Source organism: Vanellus vanellus (genome assembly GCF_965231255.1).
Source record: "Vanellus vanellus genome assembly, contig: HAP1_SCAFFOLD_52, whole genome shotgun sequence".
NCBI lineage: Eukaryota > Metazoa > Chordata > Aves > Charadriiformes > Charadriidae > Vanellus > Vanellus vanellus.
In genome coordinates, this window is record NW_028126794.1 from 873449 (window position 1) to 888648 (window position 15200).

Genomic DNA, 15200 nt, shown 5'->3' on the forward strand with positions numbered 1-15200 from the left:
AGTCATGGTCCCCAAGTCATAGTAGAGCTGACTAAGCCTCAGGAAGTGTGTTTGCTGGGATTCACATTCAGGTTACACTCACGCTGGTGCTTTTTTGTTGTTTTCTTTTAAGCCTGGGTCCACTTCTTTAGAGCCTTCCACTAAAAGACCACGATTTTCGTCACTCGAGGTAGCCGTGCTGCAAATTGGTAAGGCTGACATCAAGTTATACGACTTGTTTCATTTTCACCCTACCTTGTGTACTGTCCAAGTCTACCCCTAGGGTTCTGTAGGGATTATGGCAGGCACGGGACGAGGCAGCATCTGGGAATACTTGAGCGTGACCTCTGTTTCTTACCCGCATCCTTGCATTGCTTCTGGAGTGGAGCCGGGCGTCGATCTGGTCGTCTCGGTACCAGAGCTGCCTTGGATGCAGTCCTTCCGTTCTGATAGGTCCACTGTTAGCTTGCCAGAAGCAAATTGTTTTCAATGGTCCTTTTAGGTAGTAGATCCTGAGGAGCCTTTTGTATTTCAGGTTTCGGCTGGCAATACCTTGTGCGCGCAACTTGCTGCAGTTGCCGGTGTGAAAACCTGAAAATGTCCTAAAGTGACATAACACAAATCATATGATGATGTGAGAGAGAAAATGACAATTTATCTTTGGTGAAGCTCGTTACTGTAAACTCATAAACCTCTTCAGTTTCCTTTTATACTTACCGATGCCTTACGCTCTTCTCTCGTAGGTCAAATGCCGTGTGGGACCCATGCTCGCTTGACTAAGGAACCACTCTCTCGTCCTGACAAGACAATTCCCCGTCTGAGGTAAAAATCCTTCCGTTTTCTTTGACGTCTTCCCCGAAAGGTTTACTGCCTATGGTAAGGGAGGTCGTCAGCTGCTTCCCCCCCGAAGAACCAATATTCAACTTTTTCTTTAAATCCAGCTACTTAATTGACACAGGAGATTAGCTAGAGATTAAAGGTCTGCGGTAAGAGGAAGCGTTGAACTTGAGAGGAGGCTGAGGACACAATCAACAGCGTATCTTGAAGGCAGTTGTTGTGATTTTCACTTTTACTTCTCTCTACTTCCCCATTAGCCAGTTGAAGACAGCAGGTCTTCATCTGAAAGTCATAAACATCTCGTGTCTGTCTCCATCGTCATCGGTGTACGTGCTTGACAAAGCAGGTGGTGGTGGAGGTGCACATTGGAATGTTCTCTTGATACCGTTTCTTTTGCCGTTGATGTTTTGAGCACAAGCCGGAAGGGCAAACAGAGCATCAAAGCTGCTCCAGACAGCTTCTTACCACTGAGGCCACCAGTTAAGGAGTGCGCTGCACCAGAATCCGCCACTGCAGATGAAAATCCATACCATGAAAATGATACAGAAGAGAGTTTCTCATGTAATTTTGGGTGCGCTGAGTTTAAGCGCACTGCATTTGAGAGCAGGTCAAGACTCTGCTGTCGGCGTCTCATCTGCCAGTCGTTGCTTATTGTGGTTTGGCTCATATTTTGGAGCAGATCTGGAGCCTGAGAAAGAGATTCCTTTCAGAGGAAGCTAAACCAGAGAAGTTCCTGGGGAAGGTGTCTAATGCACTCCAACCGCTACTGAGCATATAGTCCCTGAGGTCAGAGCAGGGCAGGTCTGAAGTAAAATGTCCCAGCAGTATGGATGTTGTGGACATTGCCATTCTCAGCGTCAGCATAACCTTTAACAAATAGATTGAGCAGAATTGGTCAGGGCTGGTTGAAATGAATGCTGTCTTGTCCCACAGAGTAAAGTGGCCTCCTCAGGTTAATGCAGATATTTGTCGGATGTGCAAAGAATATTTTGTTCTTCTTAAAGAAAAACCCCAAAAGCCAGCGTGAATTGGTACGCACTGATAACAAATGCCCCCCGTATAAAAATTGTGATTCTCCTCTGTTGTTTGTTTCCTGCCCCAAAGTGTTCAAGCCTCCTCCAAGGAACCAGTGGCGACTGTGAGTCACCGGGAAGAACCAAAATACGGAGGAGACGTCTATCCACGTGCAACACTCAGGACCGGTGAGTATCCCCATGATTCCAATCCGTTCCACTTTGTAGGTAGACGTCAAATCCGAATAGGGCATTTCTTACACACTCGCAGATGACGTTCCGAGTTCAAAGTGCTTGCCAGAATTCGAACTTCCTGACCATACCGTCATCCTTCAAAGTTTTTCCTTTTTTTTTATTTATCACTCAGAAATGGAGAGCTGTGTACATCTGATGGTGATTGAAAGTCGACTTCTTGTTTTCTTACTACTGCTTTTCTGTGCAGGTGTCGAATGTATAGATGTTTGCTGCCCGCAGCGGTCGCAGAGAGGTGATACGATCAGGTAGAGTCTCTTCTAATGATGCTTCTTGTTCCTTTTGGCTCTGCGCGTGTATCTCTTTCAGCCGCTGGTAGAGTCTCGAAGATGACCAACGGTCTTTGATCGTCTCAGTGCTGTGAAAGAGAAGTAGCTAGCTTGCGGCTCCGGAATTGCTTGCAAGCCAGTTGCATCTCCAACACAAGCGAGAGCCGTGCTGCGTGACAAAGAGGGTTGTGCTGGTGTGGTGTTTGCTGTGGGAAGAAAGCCAGTAAGGGTGCGAGTGGTGGCCGTCCCAAGTTGTCCTTCGATGTGCAGAATCCGTTTTTGTTTGTGAGTCGTTCTGCCGAGCCATCAATGAGCTGACATTTCACTTCTTTCACTTGGAAACCCGCATCCTAAGCAGAAGGATTAGAGAGCTTGTAAAGCCTGGTGGGACTTGAGGCAGTTTTGGGGACTTTGTAAGTCCCAAAGGATGCCTGGGGTTTGCCGAGGAGGGGGAAAAAGGCAACGTGCAGTTCGGTTTGAGAGGCTAGCGGCCTCATTGGTATTGGCTGTCTGAGCTGGCAGGACTGTGAGTTGCGACGGCTTTGCGGTCTTTATGGAAACAGGTTTTTGGGGGCAGTAGGTGCAGCTACAGGGAGAGATTTTGTACGGCGGTAAGATGCACGCATCTTTCTGCAGTGACCTGCCCTTACATGAGAGAGGAGAAAGCGTAGATGGGAGCAGAGGGAGGTTCAGTTGCAGCAGTCCTGTTTTGTAGCTAATTCTGTCCCTATTCTTCTCCCCGCTTTAAAAACTAGTGCTGTATTTAGCCTTGCAAAAGCCTTTCTTGTCCAGAGGGTGAATTCTTGAGAATTCCATGGGACAGGACGGATATAGAGCTCGCTTCTCTCTCTCCCTCTCCTGGCAGGTACTGCACACCAGAAGAAAACTCTGCGGAAGAGGAAGGAGCAGTGAAAGAAACCATCGCAGGGGTAAGCTTGTGTTATTCCCAAGGAAAATAGAGCTCTTTGTGATGAGAAACTTCAGCACTCTTCACATGACTTCCTCAACAATATCTGTATTTGCCCAGGTTGTTTTTCCCCGGGAAAGCGGGAGCGTTATTTGATGAGTAGCGCTATCGCCAAGTGTTTTCCGCTGCCGTTAATTTTGTTTCTGGACTATTAGGAGCACACTACACTATACGGTTTTGATTCTTCCCCTTTCACGTGTTGGGTATAGCCTCAAAATCTTTAGCGCACAGACTTGGTTGACCTGCAAAGCTGGACTGGGGTGTCTTTAGTCTTATCTTGTTTGCTGGGATAGGAAGTACGTCTCTTTGACTTTCACCTCTGGTCAGGGTTGAGGTCAAAAATAAAATTTTAGTCATGGTAATCAGAAATAGTAGTCTCAATCTCAACTTGATACCTACACGTGGAGGCTTTGCTGGGGTTCTTAACGCTAGCCCAAGGCAAAGGAGCTTTCTGCCTCTCTTGCCTCCGAGTGCAGCACTCCATGGGTGCACAGTTGGAATGCAGTCGTCAAGAAGAAGTAACTTTGGAGTTTGCTGGTTGCATGGGTGTACAAAAACCCTTCCAGTTTTCTATATAAGCAAGATTTTCTGTCCTGTCCCCAAGGAAACAAATCTGTGCTTGATTGCTAGCTTAACGTCCGTTTGTCTAACAGAGGCAGCGTGGCACAGAAATCTTAGAAGATGCCTTATTCCGAGGACACCCTACACCTGTTCCGTCCAAAAAGTCAGCCAGCCTCGATGTGGAGGAAAAGAAAGTGCCAAGATTGGGAAAAACAGCGGAACGCTTTCCTCCGCTCACAGAGGTACCGTAGGCGACAGTCTGTGAGACAAAAGAGAAGGTTGTGGCAGAGCTGCAAGGAAGTCCTCTTCTTCTCGGTGGTTCTTAAGGCACTTTGAAATCTGAAGAACTTGCATTGAACCTGTTAGCGAGTGGCTGTGGTTGTGGCTTCACAGTGCGAGGGTCAGCACTAAAGCTGCTTTGAAGGATTTTGTGTGCTCCCCGCGCTCCTTCAGTTGTGCTGCCCTAAGGGTTTGTGGGCCTTCTGTTAGCGGGACGGCTGCCTCAGTTTCCCCCTTTGCCGTTCCCTTTGAAGTCCCCCACCTTCACGTTCTTTCAGGCTCCTGACTTAGCTGCCTCGGTACGGAGGATGCCCGCTGGGGTTGGCTTAAACCTGGGTATTGCGAGGGCCGCAGCAGCACCTGGGAAAGGGGGTTGCCAGAGTTGTGTTCCATTTTCAGCTGCTTGAGCGTGTTTGCTAAGTTGACGGGTTTTATCCCCACGTCCTTGGTGAAAAGAAACGGCAGCAAGCCTGGGCTGTGAAGTTCAAAGTTAGGATGCTGAAACCAACCAAGCAAGGCAAAAGCGCTATCGCTCACTGAGGCAAGAAACCGTCGAAGGCAGTTGCTCTGTCACCTGAGCTGAATTTACAGGCCGTGTTTCAGTGGAAAGCTGCCCCCAGGTCAGCGTGCTCCACGCTCTGTTTCACAAGTCCTTCCCCATTGAATTGTTCCTTTCAGGCCATGGAGAGAGAGGTCAGTGCCGCATTTGGCAGAGGTGAGCCAGATGAGATCATGAGCAGTGCCTTCAAACTAAAGGTCACTCGCGAAGACATCCACACGCTCAGGAACCTTTGCTGGCTAAACGATGAGGTAAAACCAGCTGCAGCACAGGGCTAGTCTCACTCAGCCTTTATTGAAAAATACCCCTCCGCCCTGTACAGAAGTCGCGTCAACGTTCTTTGATGACCTCCGCTGCAGAGCCTAGAAATCTCTGTACACTTCTTATTTGAGGTGTTGAAGGGTCAAGCGTTTCGGGAAGTTCCGTTACTTCTTGTATGACGCAGCTTCCAGGAGTTCGTCCGGGTTATTGGCGTGGGTGGCAGGTGTTTTGATCAAACTGCCGATGTAGCCCCGTGTGAAATCCTGGGAACAAAAGCCTCCAGCTGAGGCTGGAGTTCTCTGCGCTGCGTGCTTAAGGGTGGCCAGAACAGAGGTGGTGCTGTATTTTTCGTTGGGGAAGGCAGCGTCTTATTTTGACACCTCACGTTTCCTCTTTATGGTGCAGGTCGTTAATTTCTACATGAGTCTGGTGATGGAAAGAGGGAAGAAGGAAGGCTATCCAGCAGTCCACGCGTTTAGTACTTTCTTTTATCCGAAACTAACATCTGGGGGCTACGAGTCGGTCAGAAGGTGGACTAAGAGTGTCGATGTCTTTAAGCAGGACATCCTCTTCGTGCCTGTGAACTCGCGAGCACACTGGACACTAGCCGTGAGTCCCACGGGCTTTTTCTTTAGAATTGGACAGGGAGCAAAAACTGGCAAGAGAAGTCATGTAGGTGTTGGGGGGTGTGCGGCACAAGGTTGTGCTTTGCCTAACGGTCACCTTTTAATAACAGGTCATAGATCTGAGGAAGAACACGATCACGTACTTGGACTCGCTTGGGCAGAAAGGGGACAAGATTTGTCAGACTTTGCTGTAAGTAACCGCTCCGTCACTGCTTTTCTGGTGTGAATGAGGAGAGGGGTTTTAGATTTAGTCCCTGTAAGGCGACTGCCAGTTTTCACGTGGCTTGTAGATAACCAAGCAGGAATCTTGGAGTTGCTTGCTGCGACTTGTCTGGCATCGGCTGCTTATCTGGTGTCACAGCGTCCCCTGCACCCAGGGTCTGGGGTGCCTGGATTCTGCCACCTTCCCGTGAGAGGCACAGCCAAATACGCCATAGCCCCGTGGCACACGTGTGCCGACTTTGTTAGTCGGAGCCCAGGATGTGGGATGAAGGCACCCGGTGGAATTACGGCATTACAGTTCCTTGCTTGGTTTGTCTCTTTGTGCTCTGATAACATGTGATTTGGGGCTTTTTGACCTCTCCGAAGCAATGGAGTCGTTGGCCTCGTTCTTGACCATTAGCTCACAGCCTCTCCCCGTGTTTGTAAGTTTCAGATTGGGATTTTTCCTCAAAATCAGCCTTAAATCAGCTGCGGTGAGGATCCTCTGACATTTTACCGTCCTGCCGTCCGTCTTCCTGTGATCCTTCAGCCGCTTTATTTTGTTGTTGGCCTAAATTACAGAGATGAAAAGGGATTTTTTTTTTTCCTTTTGTTTTAACCAGCCAATACCTGCAAAAAGAAAGCTGGGAAAAAAGACAGCTGGAGCTGGATGTTTCAGAGTGGACTCTTCACAGCATGGAGCCACGTGTACGTGAGCACCCCTTGGGTTTGAAATGGGAACTGTAAGTGCTTCTTTGGGGCCCAGATCCTGGCCCGTGACAAAGAAAGGGTTGAGCTGATGTTCCTCGAGGAGTTGATAGTAAAAAGCAGTCCCTAAAGACCGGATTTAAGAAAGGTCACTTAAGAAAGAGGCGGTGCGAACCTTGAGACACCTCGCAGGGGGGAGGGCTGCTGCGCCTTCTGGGCCTGCCAAAAATTTGGATCGTAGTGTCCGAGTCCGGGAGGCAGAGGGGAGGGATGGTGAGCAGTGAACTGGGTCTGTTCCTCGTGGGCGGGAGTGGGTATCGGGGATTAGGCAAGTAGGGTCAGGAGTGTGCGGTGAGCGCAGTGTCGGTGTGGGTAATGTGCGCTGCTTCCAAGTTGCTTTTCTTTTGAGACAGAGGGAAATCCTCCATCTTCTTTGCATTCCTTAGGAGATCCCTCAGCAGCTGAATGGAAGCGACTGCGGCGTCTTTATGTGTAAATACGCAGATTACATCGCCAGAGAGAAACCGTTCAACTTTAGCCAGGTGAGTGAAGGTCATAAACCCCTCCAAGCCCCTCTCGCCCAGGGACAGGAGCCAGGGAGGTTAGGCAGCAGCTCTTCATTGTGTCCGGGGCAGGGGCTGAGGTTTCGTACCCCGTTTCGGTGCGTAGTTGCTGGGATCAGAACTTCCAAGTGGCCTGGGCAGGGCAGAGCTGTGGTTCTCCATCCCCACCTTTGGGAGCTGCTGCCGGTGAGATTCCTCTTGGGCAAGATACTGCCGCCAGCGGGTTTGGCATATCTGGGCTTGGTATCTTTTGGAGAAATGGCTTCTACCCTTTGACCAGTCAAGACACCGCTTCTTTTTCTTGATTTTGTTTTAGACGGGTCTTTTATTAGCGTGCTTGTAAGCTGTCGCGCGGTCAAGTCAATCTGGTTTTGTCGGGTTGTCGTGTCACCCTCTTAGGAACCGCGTGGGGTGTTGTACCCAAACGGTTGACAGTTCCTAAAGGGAACTTCCTATTAAGGACTCCGCTGGGCGTTTATGCGTGTTTGCCACCTCTTTCTACCGTGACGTCATTATTTAATTTCTCTTTTCTTTCTCTTCTCTTTTCAGACTCACATGCCATACTTCCGGAAGAAGATGGTGTGGGAGATAATCCACCAACAGCTGCTGTGACACGTGGACTCTTAGAGTTCTTATTTTGATTACGTTTCTTCGACCTTAGTTACTTTTCTTAGGCCTTTAGTTAGTTTTCTTAGACCTTTAGTTACATTTCTTAGACGAATTTTCCTCTTTAGGTTATGAAGTAGAAGTTAAGATGGTTTATTCCCCCCACCTCCCTTATTTTGGAGACAGTAACTCTGGGGTTTTGGTACACAAGTTTTCCTCTTCAAGTTATGAAGTAGTGGTTAAGACAGTTTATTTCCCCACCACCACCACCCCCCCCCCCCCTTATTTTGGAGACAGTAACTCTCTTTGAAATTAGCTAACGCACCTTAAGCAAGAGCCAGAAAGATGGGTGTGACCTCGTTAAGGGCAGAGTGAAGAAGGAACATCGTCAACTTCCATGGCTGAGCTGCATGCTCGCGCCTCGCAGCGCACGCGACCACATTACAGACAAATGGGAAACATCTGTGGTGGTGGTTACAGTCGTGTTTGCCCAACTTACCTTCCCAAGGACAACGTGCTGAACTACCGTCTCCTCAAAGAGAGTTTTCCTCTGTTTCTGGAATATCTACCGTCTACTTGATTCCTAAAACTGGATTTGTCACGACCACAGAAAGAAAGCGTTTACCATCTCTTGATTTCTCACCAAAGCCCCTGTCCTTTGGGCTGGTTTGGGGTTGTTTGTTTTTTGCTGTCTCCAGGGAGTTATCTAATGTGAAAAGAGAAGTATTTATTTCTTTATATAATATAAATATTTATTTTAATAAAAAGAGCCTTAATGGAAGGAAACTCTCCCTGTGTCCTGGTTTGAGGTAAAAGAGAACCAATTTTGTTCAGTAACTTGGCTTCTTAGCTGGGCCTCTTCTACCAACTGAAATTAACTGCCTATTGTGCCGTCAGCGTTCACTCTCTCAGAGCGATAAGAGCAATGTTTACAGCTGATGCCCAGGCATGGGATGCAGAGAGGCTCTTGCTTATACTTATTGCTATAACCCCCACGGCCAACCAGCTTTGTTATTTGCCCCGTTGGAGGGTCGGAAGTGGAAAAGCATAGTGGGGTCCCACCTGCGGGGAGGAGCGACAGGACAGGTGACCCAAAACTGACCAACAGGGTATTCCATCCCATCTGCCTCATGCTCAGTAGAAAGGGGACCAAAGGAATCAAAGCGTTCTTCTACCTGGGGAATGTTTACTTCGCCCTTTGATAATTATGCTGATGTGACCCCATCAGAGCTGGGGCATGGCAACCTTCTGGGCTCTGAGGATAAGGACTGGTACCTTGTTAAGATCGTGATTTTGTTGTTGATGCTCCTGAATGTGGTGCAGGGGTGGTTTCTTGTGAAACATCTGTGCAGGGGGAGCTGGAGGGGACCGTGCGCTGCCGCCACTCAGACCCGCGCAGCCGCTCGGCGATCTGCAGCGGCGCGAACCGCGGCCCCGCCCGGCCCGGCCGCAGCTGTCCACCCCCGGAGCAACGGCACCACCGGCAGCCGCCCCCCCCACCGCCACGGCAAAGGCGCCTCCGCCGCCGCCTGCACCGGCACCGGCACCCGCACCACCGGCAGCCGCCCCCCCCACCGCAACAACACCGGCCCCTCCGCCTCCCGTCTCGGCACAAGCCGCGCCCCCCCCGCAGCGGCACAAGCCACGCCGCCGCCTCTCCCGGCACAACCTACTGCAGCCACTACAACCAGTACCAAAACTACTCCAACTCCATCAAAATCGGTACAAGCCGCCCCGGGAACCAGGAGCAGGAAGAGGAGGTCAACTCCTTCCCCTGCCCCTTACCACAAAGACCACCTCAAGTCACATAGCTTGGGGGAGAGTTCTGAACAAGATCCAGGGGAGGGTCCTTCAAGACCACAGAAGGGAAAGAGACCTTTGAAAACAGACAAAGGCCAGAGTCCTTCTAGAGCAGATGCTGGAGAGGCCCCTTCTGGGGCAGCCTCACCACAGGAGGACTCAGATGTAGAGGGAGTTGTTCAATCCTTCTCCGTGAAAGATCTGAGAAGTATCAGGAAGGACTTTAGTCGTCATGAAGGCGAAACACTTGTCTCCTGGTTGCTCCGATGCTGGGATAGCGGGGCAGATACCCTAGACTGAGATGGCAGAGAAGCTAGGCAATTGGGAAACCTGGCCAAGGATGGGGGGATTGATAGAGAAATTGGGAGAAAGACAAGCACTCTCAGTCTCTGGAGGCGACTGGTGTCAGCCATAAAGCGCAGGTATCCCTTCAAGGACGATATCGAATGCCGTCCAAGTAAATGGACCAACATGGGAAAAGGTATGAAGTACCTGAGAGAACTGCCTGTGCGAGAGGTGATTTATAGTGATGGGCAAGCGACAGTAGACCCTGATGAAATGCCATGCAAACGATCTCTGCTCAAAAAGTTTGTACAAAGTGCACCATCAACATATTCCCACACATTGTCAACAATGGTCTGGGGAGGATCCGATACTGACACACCAACTGTAAATGAAGGGGTTAAGAAGGTACGACAGTATGAAGACAGTCTCTCTGGTCCCTTCTCTGTGGCAGCCATAGAAAAGCTGACTGTGACCACCGAGAAAATGACTGAGAAACTGACTGAGAAAATAGAGCAAATGACCCAGAGATTAGTTGAGCAAACCGATAAACTGTTTGATAAACTAACCAAGGTGGAGGAAAAACTCCATGCTTTCCCTGTACAGACTCATGTTGCAGCTGCTAAGAGGAAACGCCCTCCTACTCAAGAGAAAAACCACCCTCCGACTCAAGACAAATCAAAGCTGATGCGAGATATCCTGTGGGTTTGCCTCTGTGAATATGCAGAAGACATGAAGAAGTGGGATGGAGAACCTACTTCAGCCCTACAGGCACGGGTGCTTGAGTTGCAAAATGAAGCCGACAGAAGAAAGGATTCTTACAGGAAGAAGGTTGCTCCAACCTACGGTAGGCGATCCTACGGACCAGGTAGGAACCAATCTGATAATCGTAGGTACTACGGTCAACAGTAGAGGTGCCCTGCCTCCAGCCAGGAGGAGGAGAGGGACAACCGACTGTATTGGACTGTGTGGATTCGATGGCCTGGCACATGAGAGCCACAAAAGTATAAAGCCCTGGTGGACACTGGTGCACACTGGTGTTGGGTTGTTTTTTGCTGTCTCCAGGGAGTTATCTAATGTGAAAAGAGAAGTATTTATTTCTTTATAGAATTTAAATATTTATTTTCATAAAAAGAGCCTTAATGGAACGAACCTCTACCTGGTAATGAGAGAGGGTGATTTATTCTTTTTTTTTTATTTAACTGAAAAAAAGTTGGATGTAGCGATGTGGATTTTCGCTCCCTCACAATCCCCCAGGAAGAGGATTGGAGCCAGGAGGAGCATCGGAGCACAGAAGCCGCGAAGCGATGGTCACACAGTGCTGCAGGGGCAATCGGGGTGTCGTTCAGTGGTGAGATGAGCAAGCAGCATCCCGAAAATCCGCCCCTGGAGAGGGGTCAGCGGTGTACGGACGCTCTCTGTGTTCTGTAAACCCCCTGTGGGGAGCCCCTGCTGCCCCCTTGGCAGCGCCCGGGTGGCTGTGACTGCTGAAAGCTGGTTTGGTGCGTTGAGGTGTTAGGTGGGGTGGCAGCAGCCCCTGCCCGCCCCGGGAGGGGGGACACCACCTCTCCGGTGGCACTGGATGGGTGGGAGGGAGGGAGGGAGCACAGCTCTGGAAGCCATGGAGAAAGGCGTGGGGGTGTCCCTCATCGTGGCAGCCCCCAGCAGCCCTACCCCGCCACACGGCCACCCCAAGGACACCCAAGCCCCATCTTGGTCCTCTCCCTCTTGGGTGATGCCCTTCCACCCGCCCTGGAGGTGCGCTCCTCTCCTGCAGGGGGGGACGCCCAGCACTCGCCTGGCTAGAGAAGCACCGGGGGGGTGCTTAGGGGGCATCTGAGCTTCCCAGTTACACGGGCATAATTAGGGCGCCCTTAAGAACCATTAATAACCACTTTGGCTCTGCTAACCAACTGCGGCGAGGCCCCCACCCCGCTTTAGCGCAGGCTTTGTGATGCCAACACCTCCCTGAGCCACTGGGTAAAGCGACGCCTGGCAAAAAAACACCATCACCCAAAGAAAACCCCACACCACATCCCCCACTCCCCGCCCACCCCTTCTCCCCCCATCACAGCCATGGGACAAACTCCCACCACCACCACACCCCAATCTCAGCTCGGCCATGACACCCCCAAGACACTGGAAAGAAAGCAACCGAGAGCAAGCTCAGGCTCCTGTGAGCTGCAGAGATTTCTCTTTGGTTTTTGATGTTGTCGTTGGGTGGGTTTTGCTTGGTTGTTTTTCACACAACACTTTGCAGTAGAGGACAAAAACGTGGTGTCGCAGCCCCCGGGGTTGGCGCCGGCACTGCCACCTCCCCCCCCCAGCTCCTGTCCCTCCTCTTGCCCCGCAGCTGTTCCCACTTTCCTTGCTTGGTTTGGTTGGTTTTTTTTCCTTTCTACCTTTCTTTTTTAATGTTTTCGCTTCCCCCTTTTTTCTCTTTTACCCCTTTTTTCTTTTGACCTTTTTTGCTTTTTCCCCCTTTTTTTCTTTTTCTCTTTTTTCTTTTCCCACTTTTTTTTTTCCTCATTTCCCTTTTTTTTTTTCCCCCCTTTTCTCTTTTTAAACATTTCTCAAGCTTTCTCCTGAAGGAACGGCCCCTGGCTCTCCGCTAGCAGAAGGAGCCTACGGAAGAGCTCTGGCACTGACATGGGCAGGAACACCCACAAGTGAGAACTGGATAGACAAAAGGCTCCTCAATGATGACACTGGGGCAGCCCGACCTTAGAAGCAGCAGAGGAGCAGAGCCACCCAGAGCCACCCAGAGAACAGGAAGGGCTATTCAGGGCCTTATTGTCTGCGCGAAGTAACCATCTGCTGAGAACCGGTCTGGCGGCTCAGAGCTCAGCCCCAGCAGCACTCTTGAGCCAAAGGGGAAAAGTACACCGGCAGGAAGACTGGGAGCCTTCCTCCACAACAACCCACAGATCATGACCAGAGTGGTGCCTATTCCCAGCCTACACTAATGAATACGTACGCCTTTGCATCAGAAAGGAACGCTTGCTTTACCAGCCCCTGGGCGAGTTGGGAGCCATCCCCCTTGCACCCAGCGCTGCAATAAACATGCTGCTTTGTAACTCGCCCCGAGTTGGGGAGTTTCTTTCCGCACGTCAGCACCCCTGGGATTGCTTTCCTTCTCCCGCCTCGCACTCGCTCCACATGGTTTTTTCCAACTCAGTCTTTTTTATTAAAAAAATTAATGAAAAAATGCTCCAACTCTCAGTTTTACAAGGCACACAAAATCTCTAAAAGGGAAACACAAGCGTGAGGTGCTGAGGTACCAAAACCTGCCCCTGTTAGTCCAACTAAAGGGACAGCGTCGGGAGGCGACGGAGGAGGAAGGGGGAGGCTGTGGGATGGAGAGAGCCCTCCCCGTACCCCTCAGCTGCGCATCCTCGCAGCGCCGCGGGAATGGGGGGCTGTGTGTCTGGGCGGGTCTTTGGTTTGCTCCCCTGACCTGCTGGGGGTGGTGGAGGAGGTTGGAGGGGGTTGTCCGGCAGTGGGGTTACATTCATCAGGCGGTGCTGGGCGGCACGACCGGAGCATCACTTGCTGTGCTGCGAGGCCGGGGCTCCCGGAGCGTGTTTCTGCTCCTGCTGCTTCACCTGCTGGACCATTTCCCTCATCTTGCACTGTGCAGTCTTGGGGAGGAGAAGGGAAAAGCAAGAGGTGGGGGTCAGGGCACTGTTTCTCCCACCACCACCCACCCCTGAGCCCCCACCGAGCATCTCGCCGCTCCCAACTTTTCACCCCGGACAAGCCCTAATTAATTTCAGGTTTCTGGGTTTTTTTTAACTTGTGCTTCCTCCATCGCTCCTTGAGAGAGGCTCAATTTTTTGGGGGGGGGCCGCCATCCCGCTCGAGTGGACAGGAGACAAGGTTATGGAAGATGAACCCAGGTGGGATGCGGGTGGCTTTGCCCGCACCGAGGAGTCCATTCACAATGTCCTCACGTCCAGCAGCATCAAAATCATGGTACCCAGCAAAGAGCTCCCCTGGCGCTGAGGGAGGCCAAGCCAGGCTGGCAGCACAGTGCTGACCACAGGGACGCTCTCAACTTGGCCCTTACTGTCCCCCACACCCACAGCCCCCACCCAGCGCACCTTGAACTGAGCCTCGGGCGGCCCTGTGATGATGACCATGCGCTCGCTGCCCTTGGGACCTTCTGCCGGTGCAATCTGGGGAAGTATGGGGGAGAAGGAGCGTGAGTGCAGCCACCGCTTCAGCAAGACCTTCCCTCGGTGGCATGTCCCCCCACAACGCAGGGCAATCCCCCCATGCAGGAGCATCCCCTCCCACCCGAGCCGGGCTCATAACCAGGGTGCTGCAGGCCTGGCCTTCTACTAAACACAGGCGGGAGAGGTGGGCCCATGCCAACGGGTACAGGAGAGCTGGGGAGAGACTTTTTACAAGGGCATGGGGTGACAGGACGAGGCGGAGTGCCTTCAAAGTGGAAGAGGGGAGATTTAGAGGAGATAACAGGAAGAAATTTTTCACTGTGACGGTGGTGAATCACTGGCCCAGCTTGCCCAGAGAAGCTGTGGCTGCCCTAGCCCTGGAGGTGTTCAAGGCCAGGTTGGATGGGGCTTGGAGCAACCTGGGCTGGGGGGAGGTGTCCCTGAACAGGGCAGGGGGGTGGGACTCCATGATCTTCAAGGTCCCTTCCAACCTCAACCGTTCTGTGATAAGTTGGGGAGCAAAACTGCTCCCCGCACACTCCCATTCCCTGACCTCGGCAGTGCAGAGGGGAAACTGAGGCACGAAGCGCAGGACCAGCCCCGCAGCGCCTTCCTCACCTTGATGGAGGCACCCGCAAACCGCACCAGCTGCTTGATGTGCTGCCCCTTCTTCCCGATGATGGCCCCCACCGCCTGCGTCCCGATGAACACGTTCACAACCTCTTGCTCCGGAAGCTGCGGGGGCATGGAAGAGTGAGAGGGTCAGGGCACCAGCTGGACAGGGGGCAAAGGAGGTGGCTGTCCCCATCCCACCATCCCATGGTAGTGGTTGCCCACTCTCCCAAGGTGCCCCAGCAAAGATCTCCTGGAGAGGGGGGACAGGCACCTAAAGGGTGCTGATGTGGGAAGGCGCTGGCTGGGGGAGCTCCGCCGAGAGCTGGCTGAGAGCTACGCCGAGGAGCTCTATGGTGGGAGAGAAAATGAGGGTCAGTGATGGCCCCAGCATGCCAGACCCTTCCCGGCCACCCCCAGACCCACGCACAGCAGCAAGATACCACCATAAGCCCGGCAGGGACACGGGGACAACCCTTCAGGCCCTCAAACCCCCCCTCACAGAGCGTGGGTGCATCTGAGCTGCATCCAGCGCCATGGGGCTGGGAGGCAGACGGGGGCTCCCAGTTACCCCCACTCCCCCCACGCTGCCACCTTGCCGCCCGTGTCCCGCATCTGCAGGGGAAAACCACGACACAACTCTCTCC

General features: G+C 51.9%; 1 protein-coding gene across 1 annotated transcript in view; it reads left to right on the top strand.

The window, feature by feature from the left end:
* LOC309685747 (sentrin-specific protease 2-like) overlaps positions 1-7687 on the top strand; it is a gene marked incomplete at both ends in the record, with an annotated part of 118868 nt that extends 111181 nt beyond the window's left edge. Inside the window, 7 exons of the mRNA XM_082501473.1 lie at positions 4043-4120; positions 4836-4967; positions 5383-5586; positions 5714-5793; positions 6428-6512; positions 6959-7054; positions 7625-7687. Of these exons, the coding sequence (XP_082357599.1) occupies positions 4043-4120; positions 4836-4967; positions 5383-5586; positions 5714-5793; positions 6428-6512; positions 6959-7054; positions 7625-7687 (738 nt within the window). The remainder of the gene's footprint in view (positions 1-4042; positions 4121-4835; positions 4968-5382; positions 5587-5713; positions 5794-6427; positions 6513-6958; positions 7055-7624) is intronic.
* Between the last annotated feature and the right edge of the window lie 7513 nt (positions 7688-15200).